This window comes from Sorex fumeus, unplaced genomic scaffold (genome assembly GCF_029834395.1).
Source record: "Sorex fumeus unplaced genomic scaffold, SorFum_2.1 ptg000014l, whole genome shotgun sequence".
Lineage (NCBI taxonomy): Eukaryota > Metazoa > Chordata > Mammalia > Eulipotyphla > Soricidae > Sorex > Sorex fumeus.
Genome location: NW_026606071.1, coordinates 34072741 through 34100196, shown reverse-complemented (window position 1 = coordinate 34100196; position 27456 = coordinate 34072741). Strand labels below are relative to the sequence as shown.

Here is a 27456-nt window from a genome sequence, read left to right as displayed (position 1 = left end):
TAGACTGAATCCCAAATTAGGCAGAAACTGTAGTTTTAAGCATGACTCAAGAGCCTCGCATTTCTCAAACGGTAATAATTATCATAGACTTAAATAGCCACTTTTTAAAAAAATTATTTTCATTGGTGATTCTGGGTAGATGGAACTAGGAATTTTTTACTCTGTATTTAATGTTCTGAGACAAACACTGAATGTGAAGGTTCATTTTTGTTAGACTTATTTTACTTCTTACTTTCAGATGAGCTAAGCAGAATTAGTGTAATTTTTCAGGGGGCTGATTTACTTGAGGCATTAAGTGTGGATTTAGGGTTCTTGGAATTGAGAGGTGGGGGAGTGGATTTTGGAGGTGGACTGAACTACCGATTCTTTTATACATGTTTGGGATGTAGAATCGAAATTAGAGAAGGTGGACACCTTTATTGCTGTTCTTGTGGACCATTCCTGGTACTAGAAATCAAACCCAGGGTCTTGCATGTGCAAAGTATAAGTTCTGCCACTTGAGTCTCACATAGGTCTCTCCCGACTTCCGCCACACACACACACACACACACACACACACACACACACACACACAGTTAAAAAACATTTTACTTTTCTTTTTGCTTGCTCTTTCAAGCTAATGTTCTCTCCTAAATAAGTATTCCTTTCCTTTTCCTCCCTCACATCTTTCTAAGTAAGTTTCATTTAAAAAAATCCTATCTTGTTTCACTATTTCTCCACTTCCGGTCATTCTTTCCTGTGAAGGAAAGATGATGGTTCCCTGAACACCTGTGCTGAGATTAGTGCAGATTTTCCATTTCTGCAAAGAACGATTCCTTGATCCAGCCTGAGCCCAAGGTTACCTGAGATATTGGCTACCAAAGGTCATTTTTCATGCCATGCATAACAAGTAGGCTTTAGGCACCCTTGACAGCTGCCTCATGGGGCTGCTGGGATGTGAGCAGTCACAATGTGTCAGTACTCAGATCAGATTTGACCAGTCCCGACCCAAGCCAGGCATGTCCCTCAGGTGGCTGGTGGGTTGAGCGGAGAGGTGAAAGCACTTATTTTTATTTAATGACTCACTATGAATTACAAAGTTATTCATGATTGAGTTTCAGTTGTACAATATTCCAACAACCAGTCCCTTCATAATGACAACTTCCCTCCACCAATATCTCCAGTTATCTTTCTAACTTCCAGGCTGTCCCTGTAGTAGGTACTTTATGCATCCTTTCAGCATTCTGTTCTCCAGAATGACCTTCCCTCCACCAATGTTCTATTGTACCCTTCTCTCATCTTATCCTCATCCAATGTCACTCCCACCCCCCATCCCTGCCAGTGGCAAGACTCTTATTAGAAATCAGTTCTCATGTTCTCTGTTTCTGTTGCCTTTAGGTATTTGTTACTCTCCTATTATTTTTTTTATATTTTTCTTATGAGAGAGATCACTTTGTGTCTGTCCCTCTCCCTCTGACTTATTTCACATAGCTGGGTCATCTAGACTCTTTTCTTGAATCTCCCTCCCTCACACCCCACTTTATGGAGCCACTGCCAACATCTTGAACAGAGATTTTAGGATATTTTTACTTTGAAATTTATTTTTAATTAGATGACTTTTTAACTGACACCTCATTTTCTGGTCCATCTTTGAAAATACTAGCCTCTTAACTATTTCATGACTTTTAGATTATTCCTTTCTTCATTTCAAATTTAAGCTTTTCTTTTGAAGCTAAAGACTCTGTTGTATAATATTAGTGAAGTGGGAGAAGAAGAGTAAAGGTATTATTTGTTTATACAGAGTTTAATTTACATAAATTGTAGTTTCAGACAAATATAGTTACACTGTGATTTTTGTCTATCACCAAGTAATAAACACAACACATTTAAATTTTTAGATTTTCTTCTTTATCACTGGACACAAGTTTTTCAGATGTGATTTGTTATACCAATAAAAGATGAATATTTTATACAATGTAATTCTAATTGTTTTTTCTGGAGACTTTCCAAAGAGATAAATATCCTCAGGACCCTCAAATGGCTGAACATCATATTTTGTTTAACAAGTTATTAAGGCTGTATTGAAGATTTTCCTCTCTCTTGCTGAGGGAGAATAGGACCCTTTTTACCTCTGCACCCAACAGAGGCAGCCAAGCAGTCAGAGAAAATAAATGCTGCCTCCTAGCCTCCAAGGTGCCTGTTGGTGGACTTTTGAGATAATCCCCTTGCCTTTTAACTGTAAGCTATGTTTAAAGTATAACAGTATCTTATAAAGTATAAAATATAACTTAAGGTGGTTTTAACTGCTTTTCTCCCCTTTTTTGTTGTTATTTTTGATTTAGGGTCACATCCATTGATGCTCAGGGGTTACTCCTGGCTCTGAATTCAGGATTACTCCTGGTAGTGCTTGGGGAACTGAATGGGATGTCAGGAATCAAACCAGGTTAGCCATGTGCAAGACTAGCGCCCTACTCTCTATACTATTGCTTTGGCTCCAATTGCTTTTCAAATTTAAAAATTTGGAAATTTTGCTTTTGTATTTCCCTGCCAGTTGCCTGTAGGTGCCCCTCTACCTCCCAACCCATGCTCTAGAAATTACAATTCAGGCATTTTGGTTCGAAACCCAGTTCTGGAGCACAAGCTCAACTCAGTCCACTAGTGTAATAAACTAAGTCTCCAATTTCTCAGAAATGAGATGCTTGGTTTATTGCAGGATTTTGGCAAGAATTTCCTCAACAGTATGAGTCATACCACTTCAAGTTAATTTTGAGGCCATGAAGTACCAGAGATTGAACTTGGATTGGGTGCATGCAAAGCACGAGTACCAACCTCTCTTCTACTACACCAATCCATGTCTGGATTTTTTAATTTACCATAAATTTTTGAGGTTCATTCACACACATAGTAATGAGTATTTTCCATCAATGTAATGCAGAAGGATTGCTTCTCCTCGTGAATAGAATTCCTAGAAACTTATTTCTAAAATACATCTTTAACACACCCCCCCACCATCTCTATGCCTCCAAGAACAGAAGGCCTCAGTTACAATAGAAATATTTCCGTTATTATACCACAATAACAAGGGTGAATACAATCAAGAATCACTTTTTTTTCCTGCTTTTTGGGTCACACCCGGCGATGCTCAGGGGTTACTCCTGGCTCATGCACTCAGAAATTACTCCTGGCGGTGCTCGGGGGACCATATGGGATGCTGGGAATCGAACCTGGGTCGGCCATGTTGGCTGCATGCAAGGCAAACGCCCTACCCGCTGTGATATTGCTCCAGCCCCAAGAATCACTTTTATATTAAGTAGCCTGATTAAAAAAAAAAGACTCCTGACATTTGCAGAGGAAGGAAATCCTGAGTTTCTGGAGCAAACTGCAGAAGTTCCAGGCAAGGCCTGCTATGCTGTGGCACGCACAGCCTCCCTCAATAAGGAGGGAGTATTAGGTTAGCTGTTGGAAGTTCTGACAGCAAACAGACCTCCTCAGGTGACTGTGGTGCTGCGCAACCTCAATTGTAGAGCACATCCTCACCCAAGGTCGTGTTTCCTTCCTGGCCCTCATCATCAGGATAAGGGGCTGATCCTCTCACAGCAGAGTGGAACCCTTGTACAAGATTCTATCTCCATGATGCCTCATGAGGCTGAGGCCAGGTTCCACTTCATTTTCTTCTTTTCTCTTCCACAAGATTTATTCCATGACACTCCTCATAGACCTCTGATAAGCTAACTCCACTTGAGTTCGCTTCCTTGGTCCCTCATCTGTGGTAGCATATTTCTTGAATTATTACTGTGGATGGATGAAGGCTTTTTAGTTCATTTGCTGTTGAACACTTACTATTGGCTAAGAATGAGCTCCTTCTACAAGTTTCTAAATTATTACCTCTTAAGATCTTTAAAGCAAACTTTTAAGAATATTTGAAAGATAGAAGAGGAATATGCTTTTATTTGTTCAATTGCTTTTTCCTTCAGAAATCATTATCTTCTCTGGCCAAAATGAGCATTTGTAAATGTTACTTTATCTTTCCAAGGACCTCAGTGGTGGGAAGAATCACAAAGGAGATAATGTTCATATTTTGGATTTTCAAACTCACAAACTTCAATGGATTTAAATCTTCCTTCCTTCCTTCCTTCCTTCCTTCCTTCCTTCCTTCCTTCCTTCCTTCCTTCCTTCCCCCCCACCCCCACTTCTTTTTGGTTTTGGGTCACATCTAGCGATGCTCAAGACTTACTCCTGGCTTTGCACTCAGGGATCACTTCTGATGGGTCTGGGGGCCATATAAGATGCTGGGGATCAAACCCTGGTTGGCTACATGCAAGGAAAACACCCTACCCATTGTATCTCTCTGATCTACATTCATATTTTTCTATCAGTTTATATTTATAATACATTTTCTGTAGGCAAGAAATCACCTTCCCATGAACAGGGCCAGGATGGGTCTCTTCAGACTGAGAAATCCTCCTGGCCTGTCAGAGTGGATATGTTCCACAGTCATACCACCCTGTCTTCTGGTGGGGCATATTGCAAATATGTGAGAGATAAGGAAGAGACCCTTGAGAGAAGGTGAATGCAAAATTCACAGGTTCAGGGGAGGGTCCTCATGGTCATCTTTCAAGTGGTGCTGGTCACATGGAGCAGTGTTTTCAGACACTTTCCTCGACATGGCTCCTTACGGCCTTCCTCTCTGTGAGCCCATTGTCCTACAGGTTGCACATGCACTCTCTTTCCCTCAAGGGTTTCTTCCTTATCCCTCACATATTTGCAATAGATCCAGCTGAGACCCTCTCGGAATAGCCTGCACCCCCCAGTTGAAAAAATCTGATGCAAAGCATGAAAGCTCTGGCAGCTTATTGAGAGGGTGCTCTCTCTCCCTCTAGGGGTTGGCAGGGGTTCGGCCCCAGGTCAGCCACTCTTTTTTAGTAACAGCTAGGACTTGCTGGCTCCAAACTCTCCTTCCTGCCATCTATCCTTTTTTTCCAACTTCTCCCCATCCCATGGTTCTCTCCCCAATCTATATTTTGCCTCCATTATAAGGCAGAACATCATTTTTGCCTCCATTATAAGGCAGAACATCATCTTTTCCCTCCTTCCATTTATCACGAGGAAAATATTTACTTATGGAGAGAATTTTTACAGTCCAATTGCATTGCTGTAGCTCACTGAAGTTGGATCTCTTTCCTGGGGAATGGCACGCGCACCTTTTAATCTGCCCGCCCTATGTTTTCAAGATGGTTGGACTTAAGTAGATACAAAACCAAAATAATAAAATTGAAAAACAAGAATACCTCAACTTTAATTACATTAATTCCCTTAAATTTTTTTTTTGCTTGTTTGCTTTTGGGCTACACTCAGTGGTGCTCAGGGATCAATTCTGTTGTTGCTCGGGGGACCATGTGAATATCTGAATGATTTGATCTGTAAGCAATGCAAGCACTGTTTTTCTGTTACTATCATTCTGGCCCACGCCCTTTACATATTAAAATTTTATATAACTTTGCATGCAATAGGCCTAGGTTCAAGTTCCAGTAACACACGTTTCCTCAAGTATGGCAAGGAGCAACCCCTGAGCTCAGAGCTGGGAGTAGCCCTTGACTAACAACCTCCAGGTGTGACCTAATGACAACAATTAAAAAAAAATGAACTTTTTCACAGGCAAATTAATCAAGTGTCAATGCTTAATAAGAAAAAAAATGAAACAATAAAACCACAATTAGTAATATTTGGTATAGGTGCTTGGAGAGACAAACTCAATTGAGCAACACCCTAACAGCTTTATAATTTAGCCATGAGCCATTTTTTACCTTCTGACCTGGATATCTTACTGGCCCTTGAAGGTAGAAGTCTACATGTATTTTTTTTTTCTGATTGAGAACACTGGACCTTCTGGGAGTTGAGATAGGCAACCTCCTCGTACCTCCCTGTGCTTCTGGAAGCCCCAGTAGCCACACCCCCATCTCACCGCCACCACCATCACGTAAGCTCATCCACCAGCTTTGTTCCAGGGACTCATACAAAAATCTCAAAAGAGATCAACTAGCTGCAAAAAATTTCCGGGATACCCATTCCAGGATGAAATCTCTGGGGTCTCTTGGGCAACATCAGCAGGTGCAGGGGTCAGTTCCTGCCCTACCAAAGCCCCAAAACTGCTACCAGGCCTCCAACCTGACTACACAGTTAAATATTCTAGACTTCTTGTAGCAACATTTGCAAACTCGACAATACTGACAATCCAGTAGTAGCAGACCAGATTGGATGGGAATGTCACATAGGTGCAAACCAATCTCAACTAATAAAAGCATTGACACAGGCGGCTTAACTTGCAACAACCCAGTAAACCCTCAACTAAGGGCTTATTGTCCCCCCGGTGAGATGCAACAATTTTCACAAAATATTCTTCCACTAAAATATCTTTTCGTCATTCCATGAGTCATGTACCAGTAACAAGTAATATAAAATGAATCATTGTGGGGACTGCTATGGGGGCAGAATTGAGAGGTGGTTGGGAAAATGGAAAAAAGGGTGACCGTGGTGGGATCGGTGTTGGAATATTGGATGCCTGTAATGAATCATCAAGATCAACTTTGAAAACCACTGTGTTTAAATACAGTGGGGGAAAAACATAAAACAAAGTCTGCATAGATACTGTCTTCCTCAATTTTGCATTCAGTGAGTGAAAGAAAACGGTTTTTCACCCTTTTCAGTTTCCTAAACCCTTCTCCAAAGAAACTAATTTACTTACAGTGAAAGCCCACCAGGTGGCAGGCTGGAGAACTGAAAAGTTACGGGATGGGGAGATGAGCCTGTTTCCTTCACGTTTGTCAAACCAGCGTAGAAATTGCATGATTTTAGACTGTGTGTGAATCTCTGAGAGTGATGGAGAAAGAATTGAAATGGAAAAGTAAAAACCCACTGACATTAATTGGGTTATCTATCAACACTCAGGTCTTGGACTTGCTGTTGGGACAAACTTCGGGAATCTTTCATAGTAAATTAGAGTGGTGAGCATGTATTCTCCAATATTATGGTTTCTGATCCATATTTTGTAACTTTGGACGTAGCAGGCAGGTAATAAGTGTGGGATAGAATTTAACTGAATGCAGAACAAATGGAATGATTGATGGGTTGGGTTTCTGTTTCAGAGAGTGTAGAATATTTAGGGAGTTGGTTCCGGGAGCTGGTCCCTTGACCCGGGGAAAAAAATCAGATGCCATGTTACATCACAGGGGTTGAGAACTGACCAAAGTCGTTTGGAAGCTAAACTATGCAAGCAGAGTTAGATATAAGAGATAGTTAGAAGAAGAATTTTAATACATAGTTAGCTCTGAGACTATAGTTAATATGGCATTATAATTTAACACAGGAAAGCCAGGGGTGCTATATGAAGAAGAATGTACCATGGGAATCAAAGGAGGGGTACCTTGGGGGCACAGATGATCACAAAACATTCCAGGCTTATAATTTTCAAATTTTTGAGTTGGGCAGTTATCTGAGGATGAGTACAGTAATTTTCACCTTAATACCCTCAGCACAATTGATGCTCAACATAGTTTAAACGAATCGCTCTGGTGACTACATCATCACCTGTCCTTGGCTTTAGAAGGTAGTGCTGTAGGCGCTGACTAATGCATGCACACTCTATTAACAGCAGCAATTAGAACAAACAATGGAGCGTTTCCTGTTTTCCAGGAAACTACTTGGTGCTATTCACTGGTTGTATTGTCCTGTCAACTGGTTGTATTAACAGACCTAATCCTGGAGGAAGCCACAGGGGGGCACTGTGGTCCCAGAATCCGTGCTCTTCAACTCAAGAGCTCCTCAATGTTTTGGTATATGTATATGTTTTCTGGGACTGATAAAATACATACCACAAACTTGGCAGCGTAAGAGGAATTGGTTTTCTTACTGTTCTGGAGGGTAGAAGTCAAGGTCAAGGTGTCAGATTGATGTATTTTATTTTGAGGGCTCTCTCCTTGACTTGCTGATGGCCGCCTTCTCTCCTGGCCTTTTCTGTGTCTGCACCCTCATTTCTGTTGCGTATAAAGAAAGTTGCCATTCTGGATAGGGCCTGCTTCAGGGACCTCATTTAAGCTCAGTGACCTCCTTAAAGATCTTTAAATATACTGTGATGGGATTGGTGGTGGAACATTCTATACCTGAAACTCAACTATACATAACTTCGTAAATCACAGTGCCTTAATAATAATAATAATAATAAAAAATTAAAAGAAAATCTTCAGGATTTTTCTTTGTGGGAGAAGTCCATATTTTTTCTTGAACATCTCTCTCTCTCTCTCTCTCTCTCTCTCTCTCTCTCTCCTTTTCTGTTCCCTCATATTTTTTAATTAAAATTTCTTTAAATAAAACTATTTTTGTGGTCGGATTGATAGCACAGTAGGTAGGGCACTTACCTTGCATATGGAACCCAAGTTTGATCCCCATCATCCCTTATGGTCCCTGAACACCACCAGGAGTAATTTTTTTTAATAATGTAGGAGTACTGCTATTTGTTCAGCCATTAATTAAGCTGATTGAATTTGGCATGAACTCCACATTACTTCTTTTTTTAAAAATTGTATCACCATGAAATAGAGTTACAAAGCATTCATGTTTGAGATTCAGCCATACAATGATGAAACACACATCCTTCCACCAGTGCACATTTTCCACCTCCCACATCCCAGTTGTCATTCTGCCTCTATGGCAGACAATTTCCCCAGTATTCTCTCTAATTTTGGACATTATGTTTTGCTCAAAATTTCCCACCACCATTCAAACCTACCTGCCAGGAGCGACGCTAGATAATTTATTTTTCATTGCTCATTTTGAATATCATGAGAGCTCGCATGGCCATGATTATAAATGTAAATTTCTAGATTATAAATGGTTGAGTTCCAGAGACATCTCTGTATGGCACTAATCCATTTTTGATTCAACTGGGAGTCTCTGGGCCAGGGCTGTTGGTGCACTAAAGATGGCACCCAGAGGCAAATTGTGGGCATGACAGCCAGTCTACTGGGCTGGTGGGGACCCGGAGAGGGGCAGCCTGGGTTCTCTACTGCCTTGCACCCTGGAGATTTAGTCCAGGAACCTGCATATGGCTGAGGGTGGGGGATGTTGCTTGTGAAAGCTCTTGGTCACTGGGATTCCTTCTGGAGTAGGTGGGGAGAGCACACCTGCTCCATTGGGATGCTCTGGTGAAATTGGGTTGGTTTGAGTCCCAGAGAGATCTTTGGAGCTGTGGTGTCTTCTGGGACTGGCTGCTGTGTCTCTGGACCAGGGCATTGGTGCACTAAGATGGTGCCTGGAGGCAAATCGTGGGCATGACAGCCACTCTGCTGGGTGGGCAGCAACCCGGTGAGGGACAGCCCAAGTCCTCTGTTGCCATGCGGCCTGGAGATTCAGTCATGGAACCCACATACCTGGGCCTTGCTTGTGGAAGCTCTTGGTCACCAGGATTCCATGTGGAGTAGGCAGGGAGACTGCACCTGCTAAATCTAGAATGGCCCCATGAAATTGGCCCAGTATGGGGCCCAGAGTGATCTCCGGTGCTGTTGTGTCTTCAGGAGTAATTCTTGAACACAGAGTTAAGAGTACCATGGCACTGTGGTGTTTTCAGGAGTAATTCTTGAACACAAAGTTAGGAGTACCATATCAGATGGGGTGGAGGTGGGGGAATCAAATCTTATGCAAGAGGAGGGGAGGGGAGGGAGTGGAGAGAAGGGAAGGAGATACTATCTGCTATACTATCTCTCTAGCCCCACGACATCCAGTCTACAGAAGAATCCAACACTTATCCAACTCTTAAGGACCCAGATCTAATAATTTCTAAAATAACTATTATTTCTAAATTTTCTAGTTATTTGAGCCAGTAGATTTTCTTTCATATTAAATTAGTTTATGTGATGTTTCTGTCATTTACACTTAGGAACTGATTAATGTCCAGTGATAAAAGTCACACAAATGTCGACAAAAAAAGTGTTTATATAGAGTTGAAACCCAACGGAGTTAGATTCCCTTCAGGGTAAAGTGTAAGAATCAAGATTTATTTTTTGTTTTTGTTTTGGGTCACACCTGACAGTGCTCAAGGGATATTCCTGACATGCTACTTGGGGTTGACTCCCAGTAGTGTTCAGAAGACCATGTGATCTGGGTTTCAAATTCAGGCCTCTTTCATGCAAAGCATGTGCTCAGTCCATTGAGCTATCTCCCTAGCCTAGAATCAAGATTTCTTTTCTTTCTTAAATTTAGGTACAGTGATTTACAAAGCTATTCATAGTTGGATTTCAGGCATACAATTTTTCACATCCAGATACCAGTATCAACTTCCGTTTAACAATGGCCCCTTTCTTATCACACCACACAGCCTGTGTCATTGACAGACACATTTTTAAGTTTGGTTACTGCAGTGAGGATCTCATTCTTTCAATTCCCTTTTCTATGTTTCAGATTTATAGTCACTAATATCTCCTTATCAGTGTGTCTTGGGCCCCTGACTCCTACCCTTGTCACCCTCCATGTACCGCTACTTACTTTCCCTCCTTCCTTTCTTTCCTTCCCTATCCTGAGTTCTGTAGTTCAGTTTACAGGTTAAACTAGATTACCCCCTTTAATGCCTTGATTTCCCTTGTCCTATTAGTCTATATGGAAAACCAGCAGAACTGTACTACTGTTCAAGAAGGGAGACATCCACCACATTGGCAACTATTGCCTAATCTGCCTATTGTCTGTCATCTACAAGCTGTTCACTCAACTCATCCTGAATAGGATTGCAGAACACTACATGAAGGACAACCATGCGAGCAAGCCGGGTTCCGAAAAGGATTCAGCACCATCGACCATATCCACACGATAACCAAGCTTATTGAGGTTTCTCGGGATGCTGCTCTGTCTAATGTTCATTAAAAACAGGATGAGAACGCTATTTGGGTCTCCCAAAGAGGAATCGAAAGAGCTATGCTTGGAGTATCACGTTTCACTCAAATGAGAGAAAGAATCCGGAGTTCTGACCTCCGGCGACAGTCAAGAATCAGGGATGCTGTCTCTTTTGCCAAGGTATCGAAAATCAGATGGGCTGGACATGTAATGGGATTTGGAGATGACCGCTGGACTAGAGCCATTACTGACTGGATTCCACGAGACGTCAAAAGACCATGTGGCAACCCACCTACCAGATGGTCAGACTTCTTCACCAGGACCCTTAACGATCGGTTTGAGGCTCTTTGTGTTCCTAGAATGAACAGACGCCACTGGGCTACACTAGCATGCGACAGGGACAAATGGAGACATTACTGGCGCCCAATTGAGCAAATCAACGATTAATGGGAAGTCAAGTGATCAAGTGATTAGTTTATATGCTACAGATAAGTCAGTCATTTTTATATTTGTCTTGCTTTTTCTTATTTCGCTCAACATATCCTTTAGTTCCATTGTGGCAAATTGCATGATTCTATTCTTACTTGTTGCTGCATAGTATTCCATTCTGTCTATATGCCATCTGTCATTGCGCATCTAGGTTGATTCTATATACTACCTATAGTGCTAAGTGCTGCACTTGAATAATGGGTGCATCTGTACTTTTGAATACATATTTTTGTGTTCTGGGGGTATATACCAAGGAATAGAATTGCTGGGTCATAAGGTAAGTCTACTCTTAACTTTTTCTGAGACATCTCCATACTGTTGTTCATAGAGGTTAAATCAGAGAACATTCCAATTAGCAGTGAATTAGAGTTCCTTTCTTTTCCACATCTCCAACACAGATGATTCCCAGTTTTTTTTTTTTTTAAAAAATTTGAATGTGACATTCTCACTGGTGTGAGATGACACCTAATCTTGATTTAAATTTCCCTGATGGGTGATAATGAGAACTTTTCATGTGCTTATCTATATGTCTTTTTCCAACAAGAGTCTGTTTACTTCCTCATCCTATTTTTATAGGGTTTTTTTTAAGTAGCCAGCTAAAATATCAGCACAACAGTGTAAATCTGTCACATATGTAAATAATGAATTGGAAGAGAAAGAGATCCACATACATACTTTATTCAAAAGAGTATCCAAAAAATATCAAATACTTAGGAATCAACAAGAACAACAACAACAACAAAAAAGATGTGAGAGACCTTCAGGCTTTTTCTCTGTTGGAGAAGCCCCAAACAGAAAATCAATGTGAAAGTTTAAGAAGTATTTTGCATCATGGGAAACCACAGGTTACTATGACTGAAGGATTTTCAGCTGGAGATGTTCTCTAATTCTCTTCAGGGAAACAAGCCAAGCAGAGAAACAGAACTAAAAATATCATCTGACTAAGTCATACTCTAGACTGTTGCACTTCATGAAAAGAGAAGTGTTTTTTTCATAACCATTGCTCTTGACACAATTACTCTTTATAACCTCTTAAAAACCTTTTTTTTTTTGGTGGGGGCAGTGCTGAGCTCTATTCCCAACTCTGTGCTTGCAGGTCACTGGCAGGTCACTCCTGATGTTGCTCTGGGGACCATGTGACACTGGGAATCAGTTTGGGCCTCCTGTATGAAAAATGGACTCAATCCATTAAGCTATCTTTGACCCTGCTTTACAGCCTCTAAATTCTCTGCAAGAAGACAGTATAACTTCAGTTCTGAAATTGATATTTGTAGATTTAAGAGGAAAAAGAAAGAAAGAATTTGATTGACAAGTTATGGAGTAGCCCACAGAACGATGAGAAAAATCCACCCACTAGATCTTGAAAAACAGGAACTGGAAAGCTTTGGGCATTTAAATCAGCATCACATCCTCTCCATGATGCTGCCCTTAAAAAAAACTCATATCTTTAGTCCTGCCATTTTTCATATTCGGGCCCTTGAACTCTAGATAGTAATTTCTGGTTGATCTATCTCAGGCACATGCTTGTCTCTTGTTGAGGATTAAAGGATGAAGGATGGGGAAGTGGGGCCTGGGTGAAGTCCCTTTATTTTCATGCAACACATGAATTTCTGAGTGAAGTCCCTCAAAGACAAACAAAGTGCAGTTACTAAAAGGTGGGATCATACATACCACCGAGACAGAACTAGAACAAGGAAAGAAAGCCTTGGTTACTTTTTTTTACCTTGGTACCTTTTGTCATTCCACTCATTTTCTCTCTCTAGAGAGAAAAAGCAGATTGACTATCCATGTTGTGTCTCTGGAATGAGTCATAGTACTAACTCAGAGTACTATCTTATTTCTGTAGGCATCTGCTTTCTCTAAGGAATCTAGTGCTCCTGGCCTGGAGTGATAGTATAGCAGGTAGTTCGGTAGCTTTGCATATGACTGACTCAGGTTCAATCCCCAGTATCACATATGGTGCCCAAGCACTGGCAGGTGTGATCTTAAGAGTAAGTCCTGAGCATCACCGGATGTAGTCCAAAAAGTTTAAAAAAAAAGAAATAAGAAACTAGTGCTCTTTAAGGTTTTCCCTAGTGTTTGGGACATGACATATATGGACCTTTCAGGAATTAAATCTAACTGCAGGGGCCAGAGAGACAGGACAGTGGGTAAAGTAGTTGTGACTTCCATGGGGCTGACCCTGGTTGATCTCTAGGACTGCATATGATCCCCTGAACACTGCTGGGAGTGATCCTTGAGCACAGAGGCAGGAGTAAGCCCCAGCACTGCTGGGTATGTCCCAATGCATGCCCCCATCCCTTCACTTCCCAAACCACCTAACTTCATGTAAATGCTAAGCTCACTGAACAGCTTTTATTCTGTTTGCATTAATTCATTTATTATTTGACATATTTGTTAAGAGCCCCGAATGTGCTGAGCTGAAGAGCTAGTACAGTGGGTAGAAGGCCTTTGCCTGGTATGTGATCTAACCTGGATTCAATCCTCAGCTCCCCATATGGTTCCCTGAGCCTCTCCAGGAGTGATCTCTGAGCATGAAGCCAGGAGTAAGTCCTGAGCAGTCATGTGTGACCCAAAGCCCAAAGCAAACAAACAAAAATCCAACAACAAAACCCAAAAAAGTTTCAGTCTGCTTCGATTGTTCTAAATGTTATGATCCAGCAAATCCTGTGCTTATAGAGCTCTGACAATGGGTCTGCATTGTTTTGGGAGCTAGAATAATCCAAAAGAAAAAAAAGTTCCCATCTTCAAGAATGGAACCTACCATTGTTCACCAGTGTATCCTTGGGACCAAGCTCAAAAAGCATTAGTTGAGAGAATAATTAGACTACATCAGCTTGGGCGATGCACTTCAAGACTAGCTTTTCTGTAGAATGCACTAATGATGTGGTGCTGGTGCTGAAGCATTTAAATGTTCTAAACCTTTTCAGTATTGTGCATATCTTTTCCTTCCAGTCTCAGAAGTCATTAGTAAATTCTTAAGAAAGAACACTCCAAACTACATTTGTTGGTTTTAGAGTTTTCCCTGCCATGGGTGAGCAGTTCCTCCAAGAAAAAAGGTGTCTGTGAGTCATTAGTGGCCTCAGGAAACAGCCTACTCCTCAGTCCTCAGATGACCATATTTGGTAAAAGTCAGATGTTTCGCCAATGTTGGGCGGTTTTGGCGTCATTTATAGCTATAGGAACTCCTAGTATCATGCTCAAGAAAGCAAACCTAACTGCTCTCCTGTGAACAGGATCTGAAATAGGAAATGGGATTGCTCAAATTTGGTTTTAGCCCCCTGGAAGTGGGAGCTGGAGGGTTTAGTAGTGTGGGTATTTCTAGCAAAAAAGTAAAAAGTAAAAGTAAAGGCCCTCCTGTTGATCATCGATTTGCTTGAGTGGGCCCAGTAACGTCTCCATTGGAGACTTTGCTGTTACTGTGTTTGGCATATCGAATACATCACGGGGAGTTGCCAGGCTCTGCCATGCGGGCGAGATACTCTCGGTAGCTTGCCAGGCTCTCCGAGAGGGGCAGAGGAATTGAACTTGGGTCGGCCATGTTGGCTGCGTGCAAGGCAAACACCCTACCGCTGTGCTATCGCTCCAGTCCATAGCCTTTTGGCTAAGATCAAGTGTAGTATCAGCAAAAACCCAATTTACTAAAAAATAGGGAATTTAGAAAACTTCTGGGAAGAGAAGTACTGTGAAATCACAGATATTAATAGCTATTCTCATAAAACTAACAAACAGAATATCCATCAGTTAAAAAGAATAAGGTAGTATTATGTGTACTGATAAGGCTAGACTTCTAAATGAAAAAAATCGTACAGTTGGATTAATGCATGCATTTTATTTTAGAATAAAACTTTCCACCCCAAACAACAGACACAATGATGGTGCTTATATATGCATTGTATGCATTATGTATACACAATAAATATACATAATACATATAAATGTACACAATACATACACATCACAGACCCATACATGTGTATGTGTCCAGAAAAAGCTACATATTCTACTGATAATAATGATTACTTTCAGGAAAGTGGTCGGAGGCAATTCCAACTAATATCCAATATTTTTAGAGGAATGTTTCATTTATAAGTGTTTAACATAAAATTATCATTATTATTTTTAATTTTATTTACCCTTAGACTTTACATAAACACTGTGGTTTACAAAGTTAGTCACGATGATTTGTTACAGACATTCAATATACCAACTTCAATACCACCACCATTGCACCTTTCCACCACCACTATCTCCAATTTTCACAACCACCTCTTAAACTTGCCCCCATAGCAGCCTCGCAATAATTAATTTTATATTGCTTATTGTAATTTGCTAAAAGAATAATCAAAAAATGTTTCCTCAGAAGAAAGTTAGTGAAGATTGTTGTATCTCACCATGAAGCCATTAAGCCCTTGTGTAAGAAAGTCCTAAGATATTGCTACAGGTTAAGCCTTCTATGTTGAAATTTTCTTAATTGAGATTGGATGCCTTCTACATTACATCCCATCCAATCTGCTGTGCCACTCCTGGTTTACCAGTGTTGCAGATCTTGAAATGTTGCATGGCTGTGAATGTGGCCGTTTGCTCCAGCAAGTCAAAAATTTTCTTTCTTATGCTCCACATCATTAATCATCAGGGAGATGCAGATCAAAACCACAATGAAATACCATCTCACACCTCAGACACTGGGCCACATTCAAAAGAACAAAAGCAACCGATGCTGGCGCGGATGTGGCAAGAAAGGGACACTCCTTCACTGTGGGTGGGAATGTCGACTGGTTCAGCCCTTCTGGAAAACAGGATGGACGATTCTCAAAAAATTAGAAATTGAGCTCCCATTTGACCCAGCAATACCTCTCCTGGGAATATATCCCAGAGAGGCAAAAATGTATAGTCGAAGTGACATCTGCACTTGTTTGTTCATTGCAGCACTCTTTACAATAGCCAGAAACTGGAAGAAACCTGAATGCCCAAGAACAGATGACTGGTTAAAGAAACTTTGGTACATCTACACAATGGAGTACTATGTAGCTGTTAGAAAAGATGAAGTCATGAAATTTACATACAAGTGGTACAACATGGAAAGTATCATGCTAAGCGAAATGAGTCAGAAAGAGAGGGATAGACATAGAAAGATTGCATTCATCTGGGGGATATAAAGTAACAAAATATGAGATTAATATCCAAGAATAGCTGAGATCCACTCCAGGAGGATTACTCCATAGCTTAGAGGTCACCCGGACATTCTAGGGGAAAGGGCAGCTCAGATAGAGAAGGGAGCACTAAATAAAGGGTGTTTGGAGGATCCTCCCAGGAAGGGAGATGCATGTTGAAAGTAGACTATGGACTGAACATGTTTGCCACTCAATGCCTCTTTTGCAGACCACAACACCCAAAAGGAGAGAGAGAACACAAGGGATTGCCCTGCCACAGAGGCAGGGGTGATGGGGGGATTGGGGTGGGTGGGATATTATCCATGGTGGTGGAAAATGGGCACTGGTGGAGGGATGGGTATTTGATCATTGTATAATCAAAACCCAAGCACAAAAAATTGTAAATCTACAACTGTACCTCATGGTGTTTCACTAATAAAAAAAATGACAATAGGTAGTAAAAGGGTGCAGCAGAAATAAATTAGGGAAAACTGGTATGTTATAAGTCGTGGTTAATAAGATGTCACTGTCACTGTCCTCCCATTGTTCATTGATTTGCTCGAGCAGGCCCAGTAACGTCTCCATTGTGGGACTTTGTTGTTACTGTGTTTGGCATATCAAATACATCATGGGTAGCTTGCCAGGCTTTGCCATGTGGGCGAGATACTCTTGGTAGCTTGCCGGGCTCTCTGAGAGCAACAGAGGAATCGAACTCGGGTCGGTCATGTTGACTGAGTGCAAGGCAAACGCCCTACCAGCTATGCTATTGCTCTGAATTCCTAGGTTAGGCTACTACATCTGAATCCCCAAATAAATCATATATACATATGTTCTATAAAAATTTTTTTCTTTCTTTCTTTTTTTTTCTTTTTAAATTTTATTGAATTCTGGATTTTTAAAAAAAATTTTATTAGTGAAACACCATGAGGTACAGTTGTAGACTTACAAATTTTCGTGCTTGGGTTTCAGCTATACAATGATCAAGTACCCATCCCTCCACCAGTGCCCATTTTCCACCACCACGAGGCCCAGTATCCCTCCCATCCCTCATCCCCCCCATTCCACCCTGCCTCTGTGGCATGGCATTCCCTTTTGTTCTCTCTCTCCTTTTGGGTGTTGTGGTTTGCAAAAGAGGCGTTGAATGGCAATCATGTTTGGTCTATAGTCTACTTTTAGCAGGGAAGTAAAAAATTTTCAATGGGCTGATACAGCTGGAGTTGAATTTTTAGCTGGGTGTCAGATTTGGGGCATGTGCATGACTGCTGGGGTTTCCAAAAGTGTAGGGAGATGGGGGGAGGTAGCCCATCCCTGACTTCATGAAAGCCTGGAGATTTCAGTCACAAAACCTGCATAACTGAGTTTTTCAACAGATCAATTTCTGGATGAGGCTTGTCCCAAGAAGTGTAGTGTGGTCGGGAGCATGGTGGCAATTGTGGAGTGTCGGGGCTTTGTTTAGATGGGTGCTATCCCACTCTGGGGTGCACCAGACAACTCAGCCTTGTGCGGGTCTGAAAGAATCTCTGCAACTTGTTGGTCTCTTTCAAAATGTATTTATGAGTCTCTAGATAATAGTCAGTTAATGAACTTACATGGCCCGGAGATGGATTATGGGTGTGACTCATAAAATTATTTTTTAAAGACAAATACTAGTAATTTCTAAAGCAGTACTAGAACTGACATTTGATCAATAGATCTATCTTTATATTTAAGCAATAGTGTCAAAATTTTATATATCTGAGTAGCACTGTAGCACTGCCCTGTAGCACTGTCCTCCCGTTGTTCACTGATTTGCTAGAGTGGGCCCAGTAACGTCTCCATTGTACTCATGAGGATCTTGTTAGGTTTTGACATGTGGGCAAGATACTCTCTTGGTATCTTGCCAGGCTCTTTGAAAGGGGAGGAGGAATCGAACCTGGGTTGACTGGGTTGGCCGTATGCAAAGCAAACACTCTACCTGCTGTGCTATACTTTACAAATTATTTTTGATCTTTTTGTTTTAAAACCATATCAGTCAGTTTCACAATTGTGTCTCATAGTGAGGCCTGAGTATGTTTCATTGATTGGAAGATAAGGGTTCAGAAAATTTAAGTTACATGTCTAAGATTATAGTTTGTAAAGGCACAGGGGTTTATATTTTCTTGGAGCTGAATTCTTTCTCCATTCTCAAGAAATACAACTGTAGGGGCTGGAGTGATAGTACAGTGGGTAGGGCATTTGCCTTTTACATGACTGAAATGGGTTCAATCCATAGCATCCCATATGGTTCCCTGAGCACTATCAGGAGTAACCCTGAGTATCATTGGGTATGATCCAAAAAACAAAATAAAAAGAAAAAAGAAAAAAGAAAAGAAATGGTAATAGTCATAGTAACTATCAGGCGTCAATTTTTTGCTGATGCTTCCTGGATCAACTTTCAACTTGAACCTGTGTGGACTAACTCAAGTCCCAAATTCAATTTCATCACATATGTGTTCTGCCAAAGAAATTGTCCAACTATTAGGAAGTTTTATGCCAAGAGCAGCATTCACCCCTGTACAGTTGCAAGTAATAGATTGCCTGGTGCCAAGTTCGCTGCCACAACCCTGTACTGTGACACCAAATTGGACTTGTCCACAATTCTGTCCTCTGAACTTTCCATATTTGCCCTATATCCCATATCCCAAACAAACCAGAGTTTCTTTTTTTCTTTTCTTTCTTTTTTGGGTGGGGGGGTCACACCTGGCGGTGCACAGGGATTACTCCTGGCTCTACACTCAGGAATTACTCCTGGCGGCGCTCAGGGGACCATATGGGATGCTGGGAATCGAACCCGGGTCAGCCTCGTGCAAGGCAAATGCCCTACCCACTGTGCTATCACTCCAGCCCCAAACCAGAGTTTCTTATTCTCCTTTATGCTCCAGTAGCTCTTTTAATGAGTATGCACTTCAGCAGCTATTTCAGCCTTGTAATGTGACAGAACAGGACAAACTTAGGAGTAACAAACTTTTAAATTAATTTGGTCCATGAAAATAGACACTTCTAAATATAAACATTCTTCCTCCTCACCCCTCCATAAACCAGTTCCTTCTACAATCTTGGTTTGTTTCAGGACTTTCTCCTGGCTCTGCACTCACGGATCACACCTGGTGGTGCTTGGGGAAGCATATGGAGTGTTGGGGATTGAACTGGGGTGGCTGAAAGCAAGGCAAGCATTTTCCTTGCTGTGCTACCTCTCTGGTCCCATTATCTTTTATTTGCTTTGGGGATGCACCTAATTGAATTTAGGTGTCACCCTGGCCTAGATCTTGGAGGTCACTCCTGGGTGTGCTTTTGGGGAATCATGTGGTACCTGGAATCAAACCAGGGGCTCTCGGGTGTAGAGCATGCTGTGCAGTCCTTTGAGCATTGTCTCCAGACTCCCTTCTCTTTCCAGTCAATTGTATTTAGTAGTCTTAGCTTGAAGACCCCAAATCTCAGAGTCACTCTTTTTTGTACACCTTCCCTCCTATCCTTTAGCAGAACTCACTGACTCTGCTTTTATATTCTACCCAGAGGCTGGCGATGTACCATGGTTTGCAAGTTGGAAGCCTGGGTTTGATCCCCAGTAATAATATATGGTTCCCTGAAAGTACTCCCAGGAGTGACTTCTGAGTTCTGAGCAAAGAGTAGCCCCTCTGTGCAGCTGACATCTGCCTGGCAAAACCATGTCACCTTCAAAATAAACAGCACCCCTTTCACAAATTTTTCCCAGAAATCATCTATTTCTTACCACCTACACTGCTACCTCCCTCGTCCAGGCAAAATGTCACCTGTCACTGTCACATGGGTACAACAGCCTTTAGCATTCAATTTCTTTTCAAAACAGGAACCAACGGATCATATTGCCACTTTGGCAGGCTCTATCATTTCTTCTACTCAAAAAAAAAAAAAAACCTCCTAAGTTAGCTCAGCCCTCATGGAGCAGAATTCGGAATACTTGCAAAATTCTCAAGGTTCCCTCGATATCATCTCCTGTCACTGTTCCTCTTGCCACACATTTCTCTAGGGCCTCTGAGAAATTTACTCTTTCCCAGCTTGCCCACAGCTTATTCTCTGCCTCTGGAGTTTTCAGTCTTTTACTTGCCCTGAAATGTTCTTCCCTGTATCTGGTGCTCACTTCTTTCACCTCATAAATATCACACTAGCAAGAAAGTCTTCCTCTCCATTGCACTAAAAACTGCAGGTGCTACCCATCCTGTTAGTACACACACACACACACACACACACACCCCTGCACCCACCTACCTCTTACTACTTTTCCTCTGCTCTGATTTATTTGTCTGTATAGTACTCACCTACATGCGAATGCAGTACTTAATGTACTGGTTCTGTTGGTCCAACTTCCTTCCTAGCATGTTTGTTCCAGGAGAGAAGACATTTTTGTTTCTTTTGTCCACTGCTCAACACCTAGCACATACCTCACACATAATAGACACTTAATAAATCTTCGTTGCGTGAAAATAAAATGGTACCTTGTATTGGTGAGGTATTGGGAAATAGATACTATCATTTGTTCATATGGTCAAAGTGTTAGTTGGATTTACATATTTGCAATGTATATAAAATTTTGTAAAGATATTTTACCTATAACTAACCAATTTAAGGGTAGTGATTCAAACACTTCACGATCACGATCACGACCACCCTGTTGTTCGTCGATTGCCTCGAGCAGGTGCCAGTAACGTCTTCTTCGTCCTAGCCCTGAGATTTTTTTTTTTAAAGTGCCATATTCAAGGCTTTTTCAGGGTTAGGAGAATGAGACCCATCATTGTTACTGGTATTTGGCATATTGGGTATACCACGGGGAGTTTGCCAGACTCTGCCATGTGGGCATGTTACATTTGGTAGCCTGCCAGTTTGACCAAATTAGGAATGAGATGATAAGATGTCGCGCGGCCGCAAATGCGGCCGCGCGCTTCTGGGAGCTGAGTGTGATAATCTCTGGATCCTGGCCGTTGTTGGAGTTACACGGCAGTTGGTGGGTGTAACTGTCTAGTTACTGGCAGGTCCAGTCCCAAACTGTACAGGCTTGGAGATCTCAGCCCCGGGTCCCACACACCTGGGTTCCTCTGTCAGTTCTTTTATGCGTGAGGCTCATCCAAGTGTGTGGAGAGTGCTCCTAGCATGGCCTTGGCTGGGCCTCGGTGGTCTTCAGCTGTTGGGCCCTGGTGGAGACAGTCAGGCATAGGGTAGGAGACTCTGTCTTGTTCTCTCCCAGGAGCTGAGTGTGATGATCTCTGGATCCTGGCCGTTGTTGGAGTTACACGGCAGTTGGTGGGTGTAACTGTCTAGTTACTGGCAGGTCCAGTCCCAAACTGTACAGGCTTGGAGATCTCAGCCCCGGGTCCCACACACCTGGGTTCCTCTGTCAGTTCTTTTATGCGTGAGGCTCATCCAAGTGTGTGGAGAGTGCTCCCAGCATGGCCTTGGCTGGGCCTCGGTGGTCTTCAGCTGTTGGGCCCTGGTGGAGACAGTCAGGCATAGGGTAGGAGACTCTGTCTTGTTCTCTCCCAGGAGCTGAGTGTGATGATCTCTGGATCCTGGCCGTTGTTGGAGTTACACGGCAGTTGGTGGGTGTAACTGTCTAGTTACTGGCAGGTCCAGTCCCAAACTGTGCAGGCTTGGAGATCTCAGCCCCGGGTCCCACACACCTGGGTTCCTCTGTCAGTTCTTTTATGCGTGAGGCTCATCCAAGTGTGTGGAGAGTGCTCCCAGCATGGCCTTGGCTGGGCCTCGGTGGTCTTCAGCTGTTGGGCCCTGGTGGAGACAGTCAGGCATAGGGTAGGAGACTCTGTCTTGTTCTCTCCCAGGAGCTGAGTGTGATGATCTCTGGATCCTGGCCGTTGTTGGAGTTACACGGCAGTTGGTGGGTGTAACTGTCTAGTTACTGGCAGGTCCAGTCCCAAACTGTGCAGGCTTGGAGATCTCAGCCCCGGGTCCCACACACCTGGGTTCCTCTGTCAGTTCTTTTATGCGTGAGGCTCATCCAAGTGTGTGGAGAGTGCTCCCAGCATGGCCTTGGCTGGGCCTCGGTGGTCTTCAGCTGTTGGGCCCTGGTGGAGACAGTCAGGCATAGGGTAGGAGACTCTGTCTTGTTCTCTCCCAGGAGCTGAGTGTGACACTTATTCAACAGAAATATATGTCAAACACATAGTTCAAGGATAGTCACTACAACATTATTTTAATAACAAAAGGTTAAAATTAGGGTAAATATCGACCAGTAGGGTTAAGATTAAATAAAATATCAGGCCATCCATGTGACCACGTAACATTCAGCCTAAAAACATTCTCTTAAAACGATGAAGAAAGATCCACAGGTGCAGATAGGAATAGCTCCCCCATATACTGACAGAAGCAGATCTGATGTAAGATTGAGCCGTGCATGCCTTTGTGGGGTGAAAGGAAGGGGAATATGCTGACAAGTTTGCACAGACATAAATAAAAAGTGCATAGACATAAATAAAAAGCTCTTTATGCATAAGTAAATGCATAAAGAGTTATGGAAGATCACAAGGAAGTACCCAATAGAGGTTGCCTTTGTTTCAGGTTTCTTTTCAAAGACTGGTAAGCTTTATAACAATTTTTAAAAATTATTATGAGTATAATGCTTTAAGTGCTTTAAGTGGTTGCTTGGAGTAGCACAAGGAGAGCCTTTTCCAACAAATGGTGCTGAGGAAACTAGGTAGCAAAATGCAAAAAGAAGAAAAAAGGAAAAAAAGAAAGAAAGAAAGAGAGAAGGAAAGAAAAGGAACGAAACTGGATGTGCTTTTTACACCATACACAAAAACTTAAGGTCTTGTGATTAAATCAGCATCTATAAATCACTGAAGAAAACATAGGCAGAACTCTCCAGATACAGGCCTCAGAGGTGTGCTTAATGAGTTGATCCCAATGTCAAAGACAACAGCAACAAAACAAGCAAATGGGACTACATCAAATTAAAGAGTTTCTCCATGGCAAAAGAAATGTCACCAAATTAAAAGACACCCTACTGAATGGGATAAAATATTTGCACCTCATATATCTGATAAGTGATTAATATCTAAGATACATATAACACACAGAGCTTAAAAATAACTCTCCAAAAAATCGGGGAAAAAATTAAAAAACAAAAACTGGAAAGAGATGAAAGATGAAGAGATCAGATCAGAGAGAACATACAGATCAGATGACCAATAGGTATAAGAAAAAGTGTTCATTGTCACTTGTTATTAGGGAAATGCAAATCAAAACGGTGGACACCATCTCATACCAGTAAGAATGGCATATACAAAAAATATTGGAAAGAATTCTTGTTGATAGGGATGTGGGGAAAAAGGAACTCTTTCACTGTTGATAAGAATGTCCTCTGTATCAGCCTCTATGATAAACAGTATGCATACTTCTTTCAAAACTAAGAATTGAGGGGCTGGAGTGATGATCCAACAGGTAGGGTACTTGCCTTGACACAGCCAACCCTGCTTAGATGTCTGTGTGGTTCCTAGATCCCGCCAGGACTGATCCTTGACCGCAGAGCCAGGAGTAAGCCCAGAGTACACCGAGTGACCCCTGCTCCTCCTCCCAAACGGAAGCAAACAAAAGAACCCATTAAGACACGAACTTCCATATGACCCAGAGAACCACTTTTGTCCTCTACCCCGCAAACACACAAATATTATTTTGAAAATATGTACGCATATCTGTGTGCATTGCAGTGCTGAGTACAATAGGCACAATATGGAAACGACCCAAATGTCCAAACACCAATGAATGAATAAAATGGTGGTATCTATTGTGAAATACTATGCAGCTATAACAAAAGGTGAAATCAAGCAGCTTGCTGCAAGATGGATGAAACTGGAAGATGTCAGGTAAAGTAAAATCAGTCCGAGAAGAAAGATAAAATACTGGATGATCACACTCTTTTTTTGGTATAAAAAGAAAAAAATCCCAAGGGAACAACCAGTATGTTCTTGATTGCAAAACTGAGATTACTAAACAGTGGAAGGCGGAGGGAGGAGAGAAGAGATGGACTAGAGGTGAATAAAGACCGAGGTGGAGTGTTTGGCAGGCACTTTGGTGGTGGAAAAGGTGCAGTTACTTCGTTATCAAAACCGTGAAAGTTAACGCTGCTATCATCACTATACCTTAATGTAACAATAAAGGCAACAAAAACTATCCAGAGGGCTAGTATAGTGGTGAGGGCGCTTGCCTTGCACAGGGCCGACCCGCCTCCATCCCTGGCACCCCACATGGTCCCCAGAGCACCTCCAGGAGTAATTCCTAAGCGCAGAGCCAGGAGTCATCCCTGAGCATCACCGGGTGTTGCCCCCTCTTCTCCTCCCACCAAAAAAAAAAAAAAAAAAGTAGCAACCAAAACAAATCCACTTCTAGAATCCGCCCATCCGTGTTCAAATTGTTTTGACCACGTGGTGTGCGGGCGAGGGAAGAGGCTCTTTTTTTCCTTCCCGGGAGAGGGAAGCCAATAAAAGATATGAATAGATCCCGTCCTCCCCCTCCTCGTGCCCCGTGACTCCGGGGCTTCCCTTTTCCTTCCACCAACCAACCCGGGTGGCCCGGCGGTGCGCTCAGACTTTGCCATCTGGCGGGCATCCCGGCTTCCTCCTTAGAGGGCAGCAGCGGCGCGTCTCGGAGACGCATGCGCCCCGATCTGTGCCGGGGGAAATTAAAAGAGAGAGAGAGATAGAAACGGGGAGAGAGAGAAAGAAAGAGAGAGAGAGAGAGAGAAAGAGGGAGAGAGAGAGGGAGCCCCAGCGGAGCGCCCGCCGGTGCCGAGCCCGGGCCGCGTCGTGATGCGCACGGAGCGGCGCGCGACGCCCGGGCCGCCCCTGTCCCCGCACCCGGACTCCCGCCAGGTGGCCGCGCTCCAGCCGCGCCCGCTTTCGGCCGCCGCGGCGTTCCCCGCCGGTGGGGCCCCTCGCTCCCCATGGGGCTGCGGGAGTGGCTGAGGACCGCGTGTTGCTGCTGCCCGTGCCCGTGCCTGGAGGAGCCCTCCGCGCCCGAGAAGGAGCCCCTGGTCAGGTGAGTGCTCGCATACCCCCTCCCCGGGGATCCTGGCTCACCTGGCTGCGGCTGGCGCGCGCTTGGTTTGTTTATTTGACCCGCAAGTATAGTTTCCTTGGAGGCATTAGGTGGATGCTCTTAGTAAGTGCTCACCTCCGCGTCCCCCTTCCCTCCCAGCCGAAATGGGGGTGGGGGTGGGGGGGGGCAGGATCCGGGCAGAGTAAGAGTTGCAAGGCAAAGCGGTCCGATGACCTACTCTGGGTAACTCTTTGTCAATTTCGTAGTAGATGTCACTACTACGAGTTTCTTTCACCGGGGCAAAGAGGCTACGACTTTGCCATCCAAGTGTATTATCCAAAGAAGACAGTTTCAGGCACTGAACGAGAGGAACTCGATGTGGATTTCAATTCAAGTACAATTATGATGCCTAGGGGGGCGAGAGCTAGTCCAGGGAGGGGTTAAGATGCTGGCCTTGCCCGCAGTTCAACCGGTTTCCTCCCTGGTACCTCATCTGGTTCCCCCAGCCCCATCGGGACTGATCCCTGATCGCAGAGCCTGGAGTAAGTAAGCCCCTGAGCACCGCCGGGTGTGGCCCAACCCCCACTCAAATCCCGGTTGCCCCAAAGAGCTGCCTATTCACCCGGCTTCATTACAGGTTAGGCTGTGAACTATGAGGACATTCACTTACTGTTCGTTAAGCGATGTGCTCACAGGCTTTCTGAGGGACTGACTGTTCAGGGCTTTGAAGCCAGGCTTTTACATCTCCGACTCCGCTGAAATTCAAATTCCTCAAGGTGTTAACCTGCAGGGAGTTAGGACAAAATATCAGCGCCTTGGGAGGCTGGGAAGCAAGACAACACAAGCCTGGTCCCGGGTTGGGTGAGCAAATATTGGAGTCAGTATTTCTTAGGAAGGATGCAAGTGATTTTCACGTTTTCATGCCTGGCTTACTTTTTCTTAGTCTACCAAGTCCAAACAGTTCTCTTGACTTCTGAGACCTTGCACAACCTCTTCCTGTCCACAAGCGTTTTACATGAAGCACTCTATGCCCTTGATTTTAACCACCAGGCCGGAACAATCCAGCCTTCTTATCCCCTCCCAGCTTGCCTGGAGGAGTGACCTTTTTCCTTCTGCCACTTCCAAGTGCTGGTTCTCAAGACACCCTCAAGCAGTCTTCTTTAATTACTTTGCCCTTATCTCTGTGGCTTTTGAGTTAACATTGAATTTACCAACTGCCCTTCCCTGTTTAGTGAGCACCCACGCATGAAACATGTTTATTATGTTTATCAACAGTCACACACACAGTGTAGAGCATTTTATTTTCTCTTGTTGATAGCCTCCCATGTAGACTATTAGATATTGTGAGTGAGGAGAAACCTAGTAATCAACACTTAACTTTAAAGTATTAGGTAACAAAACCAGAATTCCATAATTTGGATGTATATTCAATTTGTCTATTTTTATAATAATGACATTTAGAGCCTCTCCTTTAGTTCCTTCTTCAGAGCCTTGGGTCTATGCAATTTCCTATCTTGATTTGCTATTTGAGTCAATAGTTCTGATTGTTGAAAATTCTCCACCTTTTCCTACTTTGTTCTTAATCGTGAATCAGTGAACTTAGCAAGTAATTTTAGGAGGATGAGGAAGATGAGACTCTTGGAACAGAATTCCATAGTGCTTATAAGTTAAGCCTGGGGTTAAGTCTCCACTGGGTAACCAGTCCTAAGCTTGGAACCTTATTTATGCTTTAATTTCCTCCTCTGTAAAGTGGGAATGACAATTGTCTACATTACAAAGGGCTACTTGGTTATTGTAAATGGGGAGTCTATGCAAAATGCTGGTAGAGTAGGGGCTCTCAATATGGTTTAGGGATTAATTATCATTGTTCTCCTCTGGGCACATGAATATGAATGACCTGGGTTTTGGACCATGCTGGCAT

The 27456-nt window shown here is 42.9% G+C and overlaps 1 protein-coding gene across 2 annotated transcripts in view; it reads left to right on the top strand.

Annotated features, from left to right (window-relative positions):
• The window catches only part of MREG (melanoregulin), a 127648-nt gene that overhangs the window by 32164 nt on the left and 68028 nt on the right, over positions 1-27456 (top strand). The window contains exon 2 of one of the 2 annotated variants that reach the window (XM_056111585.1): positions 25274-25535. In XM_056111585.1, coding sequence (XP_055967560.1) covers positions 25441-25535 — 95 coding nt within the window. In that variant the 5' untranslated portion in view covers positions 25274-25440. Of the gene's footprint in view, positions 1-25200; positions 25536-27456 lie in introns of those variants that run through there. The other variant, XM_056111584.1, reaches the window with a different exon arrangement.